This window comes from Moesziomyces antarcticus, assembly GCF_000747765.1.
Source record: "Moesziomyces antarcticus DNA, scaffold: scaffold_v10016, strain JCM 10317, whole genome shotgun sequence".
In the NCBI taxonomy this organism is placed as follows: Eukaryota; Fungi; Basidiomycota; class Ustilaginomycetes; order Ustilaginales; family Ustilaginaceae; genus Moesziomyces; species Moesziomyces antarcticus.
The window spans coordinates 484612-489945 of record NW_014638994.1 but is presented as its reverse complement, the minus strand read 5'-3'; the positions used below and the strand labels follow the sequence as shown (position 1 = coordinate 489945).

At 56.9% G+C, this 5334-nt stretch overlaps 3 protein-coding genes across 3 annotated transcripts in view; all 3 read left to right on the top strand.

Moving 5' to 3' along the window:
- Positions 1–2175: 2175 nt before the first annotated feature.
- Positions 2176–3429, top strand: PAN0_016d5390 (esterase; the record flags this gene model as incomplete). Its single annotated transcript, XM_014799331.1, has 5 exons — positions 2176–2213; positions 2296–2682; positions 2773–2964; positions 3044–3238; positions 3312–3429. 5 exons carry the CDS (start codon positions 2176–2178, stop codon positions 3427–3429), a joined length of 930 nt encoding a protein of 309 aa, XP_014654817.1.
- An 812-nt stretch (positions 3430–4241) lies between these two features.
- PAN0_016d5389 (uncharacterized protein) lies at positions 4242–4763 on the top strand (the record flags this gene model as incomplete). Its single annotated transcript, XM_014799330.1, has 1 exon — positions 4242–4763. The coding sequence occupies one exon, from the start codon at positions 4242–4244 to the stop codon at positions 4761–4763; it is 522 nt and encodes a 173-aa protein (XP_014654816.1).
- Positions 4764–5228: 465 nt separating this feature from the next.
- Positions 5229–5334, top strand: part of PAN0_016d5388 (short-chain dehydrogenase reductase sdr) — a gene marked incomplete at both ends in the record, with an annotated part of 4660 nt that continues 4554 nt past the window's right edge. Inside the window, one exon of the mRNA XM_014799329.1 lies at positions 5229–5311. Within this exon, the coding sequence (XP_014654815.1) occupies positions 5229–5311 (83 nt within the window). The remainder of the gene's footprint in view (positions 5312–5334) is intronic.

The window sequence follows — 5334 nt, the reverse complement described above, 5'->3', positions numbered from 1 at the left end:
CTAACCCTAACCCTAACCCTAACCCTAACCCTAACCCTAACCCTAACCCTAACCCTAACCCTAACCCTAACCCTAAGTCGTATCAGACTCCTTCGACCAGCGTCGAGGCGACTCTCGGATCACCGGAAGCAGAAACGATGTCGGCGGTGCAGGACCGAGCCTCGATGGAGGAGCTGTTGGGAGGATCGATAGGTCAGATGTTGACCAAATTCATGGACCTGCTGGATTGCTCTCCCTGGGCACTGGCGAGGAGCTTCAGAGCGGTGCTGCAGCGCCTAGCTCTGCACGATGTTGGGCCATAACGCTGCACCGCGCTTCTGTGTACCTTGTCTGTACGCTTTGAAAGCCGAGCAAGCTCGCTGCTAAGCGTGGAGAATCTTTACGGGCATCATCGACAGACGACAGCTGACGTGCTGAGATGCCGATGTTGAAGAAGATGACACCGCCTCCATCGCAATGTACTTTCTGCCGGCTCGACCCTTGCGACACGATTTGGCTGTGAACGTAGGTGGAGCTGCCCGACTGCAGGAGGTGTCGTAAATGGCGGCTGCACAAGGAGATGGTGCTGACGGTGTGCGTGATCATCTGCGAGGACACCGAGCATGGATCACAAATCGGTCGGTGCTGCGTCTTCTACACTCAGCAAGACCTGGCCTATGCACGACCTCGATTTTGCGAGTTTGCGAGCGGTGCGGAGCGGTGCGACTTGTCAGGCTTGGAATCGTAGCAGCTGCAATCATGAGCCATTGCAAGCACGTTGCGCGTCTGTGGATAACCCAAGCTCAACTTGCCAAGCGGAGCGAGCAAGAAACTGTCGTTGTCATCCGAGGCAAGCACGAGCAAACCCGACGGAAAGGCCAAGCACCTGAAGAGAGATCACTCCTGAAGTTTTTGAGGCGAGCGGCATGCTCACACGCACTTGGGGCGTACATCGATGCGCCACTCCAGCCGGAGCGGACCTATCCACGACAGCCAAACTTGATCAAACCACGTCCGAGCAGTGCAGAAGCAGAAACTGAAATCCATCTCCGCCTTGCTCACGTCCAGCTTTGCCATCGGTGCATGCAGCGGGATGGCCAACAGCAAAAGCCGAGGTGTCCCTTTCGGGATTAACGATTCTAACGGAGTCGGTCGCTGCTTGCTACAAGTGCACCGGGGCTCGATGGGCTCCGTGCTGCTCGTCTGCGACCGACCGTGCGTTAGAGTGAGCTTTAATGTGCACATGCCTGAGTCGTTATTGACGCTTGGCGGTGACATCCGCATAGCTGGCCAAGACGGACTGCGCGTTTGTCCAGCGTTGGGTGGCTTGGCGCCGAGAAGACCAGTCTCGCCCTTGACAAGAACTCGCGCAGCCCTGTTTGGAGAAGTCGTTGAGAAGAATCGGATGTCCGTGCACGCAAGGGGGAGCAAGAACTGATTGGCCCGCCCCACCTTAACCTCGAAAGTTCATCCATGTCTCTCGGCTGCATTTTGGCCGGCCAATTCCAGCTTTGTGCCTCGGGATAGAGGAGAGGTGCGGACGAGAGAAGCCAGGAAGCCTAGACTACGAGGGTCTCTCCGGTTGTCATCGATGCACGTCGGTCTCGCTCGGGTGTCAGGCTTGGCGGGTCGGATCGGAGGTGCAATGTGGGAGATGTGGGGGAAGCGCATCCGAAGTGGCGTAGCAGCTCTCAAGCCTGTGTCTCGCATCGGCTTGTGTTGCTCGCCTCGGCCAAATATCGTTGCGAAAGTTCGGTATCTCGGCGCGTATTCCTCGCCTCTGCTTAATTGACCGAAGACGAGCAGCAGCTAAAGCGAGACGACCATGGGGATGGCGCGCAGTTCGACAAGTATTGACGACGCTGACACCGTGCGCCGCATTGTTGTGGAGACGCTCCGCCCTCCAACCTATCGATCAACTCTGTGCGGTCACGAAATGCGTGCAGGGCACGGGTCACGCCAAGGTCTCGCTTGTATTGGTGTACGGTCTAGGCTTTGAAAGTCTGAGTTGTACGCTCAGCTGCTGTCTAGCTTCGGATGGTCTGTGCGCTTAGGCACGATCGTATGCTGTTCACGACGCAACATTGCCTATATATGCTGACGGATGAGGCGAGCATTCGAAGCTGTTGTCCATTCTGTCAAACGACCCACACCTCAATTTTGCGCCCTTTAGTTTTCGCACCGACATACGACACCATGGTGGTCCTCGAAAAAGCTGCACAACAGTTTGCCGAGTAGGTACATAAGCGCCTTGATGCGGCTCGAATCTCAGGCAATTGACCGAGCTCTCTCACCTTGCATGCACACCGACCACAGCGCAACTGCCAAGCCTCCCTTCCTCTTCGAGCTCTCTCCGGACGAGGGCAGAAAGATCTTTGATGGCGTGCAGAAGGAGTCGGTCGCTTACCGAGACGGCATCACCACCGAGGTTCTCACGTTTTCCACCTTCGACCTCAAGTTGATCAAGCCCGCCCAGACCTCCTCGCAGCGTCTGCCCGTCGTGTATTACGTTCACGGCGGAGGTTGGGTGTTTGGCAGCCCGGACGCTTTCGGCCGTCTGTTGGCCGAGATCGCAAAGAGGGTGGATGCAGCTGTGTTCGCTGTCAACTACACCAGGTCGCCCGAAGCCAAGTATCCGACCGCGCTGAACCAGATCTGGGAAGCTCTCGAGCACATCAAGCAGAACGGCGACAAGTACAATGTGTAAGCGTGCCCTCGCGTGGTTTGAACTGGCGCTTGGCAAGATCGTTTGGGGCCTAACCAAGTCGCTTTTTTACTCTTCTGGTGCTTCAGCGATACCACTCGAATCGCCATTGCAGGCGACTCTGTTGGTGGCAACATGTCGGCCATCACTGCCCTGCGCGACCAAGGTCAAGCTCTCCGTGGGCAGGCCCTCCTCTACCCCGTGTGCGATTACTCGTTCGACTCTGGCTCTTACAACGAATTTGCCCAGGGATTCTTCCTGCAACGAGACGCCATGAAGTGGTAAGTACTGCACAGTATCCGGTTGCCTGTCCTCAAACAATGCAACCTGACCTCGTACTATTTGGACATGCTTTTGCAGGTTCTTTGAACAGTACACCGCGGGCGTCGCCAGCGCCAGCGCGGACAATGCGCAGATCTCGGTGCTTCGAACCGACAAGGAGGTGCTGGCCAAAGCGCCGCCTGCTCTCATCCTGACTGCCGAGGCTGACGTCCTGCGCGACCACGGAGAAGAGTACGCTGCCAAGCTGCGCGAGGCTGGCGTTCAAGTCACGAGGTAAGTCTCAAGATCGTCTGGTTCCTCTTGCGGCGTTGACTCGTCAAAGGCTAACGACTTGGTTCCTTATTAGTGCTCGGCTTGGAGGTATCATCCACGACTTCCTCCTTCTCGATCCGCTCAAGGACACTGGAGCCGCCAAAGCCGGCCGCACGCTTCTTGTCACTCAGCTTCAGGAATGGCTCGCCTGAGCGTCGCTGGGTCGCAGCATTGCGCGCGACCGTGTGGAGCCCTTACCGCGGCGCAACCTGGCGAACTCTGTCGAGTGGCGCTTCGACCTGCGGATCAACGGGCCACAGAGCCGAGACTTTTCGATCCGCACTTTGGCGCGCCTCCGCTCGTGCCTCAGGGCGTGCGGCAGGGCATGCGGCTTCCCCCGGAACAGCCATCTTGATCCGTAGTGGACCGTCTTGGAATGCAAATGGAGCGTCCTGCTGCTCTGGAATCCTCATTGAGCTCGCATTGGACCGTCTTGGATTAAGCTTGTCGTAGACCGTCTTGACTTTGTAGCAGACCGTCTCGATTTTTGAATGGAGGGCTCCGGCGGCAACGTGGATTCCATGCATAGAAGCGGACCCTGAACTCGGCCAGTACCGGCGACCAAATTTAGTGTGGGAAGCAAAGGGACCTCGCTTAACGTGTACGATACTCCCAGACTGTTGTTGTCCCTGACGATCGTCGTCAGCCTGGAGTTGCTTGCTTGGCCAATGGTCAAATTGCTCAGCTCCATGGAGATTGTCAGACGGATGTGCCTGTTTTTATCAGCCATGCTTCCTCGCGTCGGGTGGAATCATTGATTCTCACGCCGGCGCCAGAATGTCGATCGCGACAGTCTCGCTAGCTACAGAGCATCGAGCGAGGCAAACGTGCCATGCTCTGCCACACTGATCGTCCGAGGGGAGGAACGTGCCTTGCGGAAAAGGGCTGATCCTGGAAAGCCGTAAGTAAAGCCTGTGTGTGCTGTACGGCGAGAGCAGCCCGTCCTTAGGCGACCCGCCAAAGCATGCGTTTCTTGATGCCACCCTTTGCTTTCGCTTTGACGATAACAGCGATTGTCTCTTTGACAAGTGCGCAGACATTCACGCTCACCTGCTACGACGGGACAAACTGCAGCAACGAAGCGATCACCGACTGCGAGGGATTCAATTCGGGAGAGTGCTGCAACTGTGCCACAGACGACCAAGGTGATCCTCTGGATCCATCCAACGCGGTCGAAAGCCTTACCCGACGTCGCGAGCGATCCGCCTCCGGCCATTTCATCTTGACTGGCGTCGTTGGAGTGTACAACATGGACCCCCAGAAACGCAGTCTTTGCGCGGACGACGCCGTTGGTCCTGAGCCTAGACGCAACTACCTCGCGAGCGAGCCAACGACGGATGGCAACATGATTGTCTACCGATTGCGAATGGGCACTGAAAAAGCAAAGGCCTACAAAGCTTTGCCTCGGCAAGAACGAAGACAGTTCATCATCGACAACTACGACGAAAAGATCGTCCGTCCGCCTTTCAACTCGCATCCGGCCTGAGTTGTTGCAGGGTAGCTCCGTGCACTAGTCGGACGCTGGCCGAGTCGGTCAGCAGACGAGATGATGGTAGGAATGCCCTGTTGGTGTTACTGTGACGCCTGGCGATGGTTTGGGCGCTGGCGGTAGCACACGACAGGCAGAGATGGTGTGGAACGAATGTAATTGATGGTGGTGTATCTACAGGATGTGTGTGTGCGTGCAAAGCTAAGTGAGACTGAGTGAACGAACTAGTGAGGGAAGGGGTACGTGCGTGGTACCCCTGAGTCGCGTGTATTGTATGCATGCACGCCTCCAGGGCGTGCATGGTGTTAGCGCGCGTGCGATGCAGGTACCGGCCCGAGCGAGCCGGATACCCACCAACATGCCCATCATGTAGCCGCAACAAGCAAGCGAAGCGACTGTGCGCACAGATTGAGCCAATCCGGTATTTTTTCGACAGGTCGACCTTGCGCCGCTCGGAGATCCATGGAGGAGAGCATGGATCTGCGATTAGGGTCCAGCGCTCAGGCCAGCCTGAAGCTGAGCACGTTCACATTGGCACAACTGTAGTGAGTCGGTCATGCCCAGACGG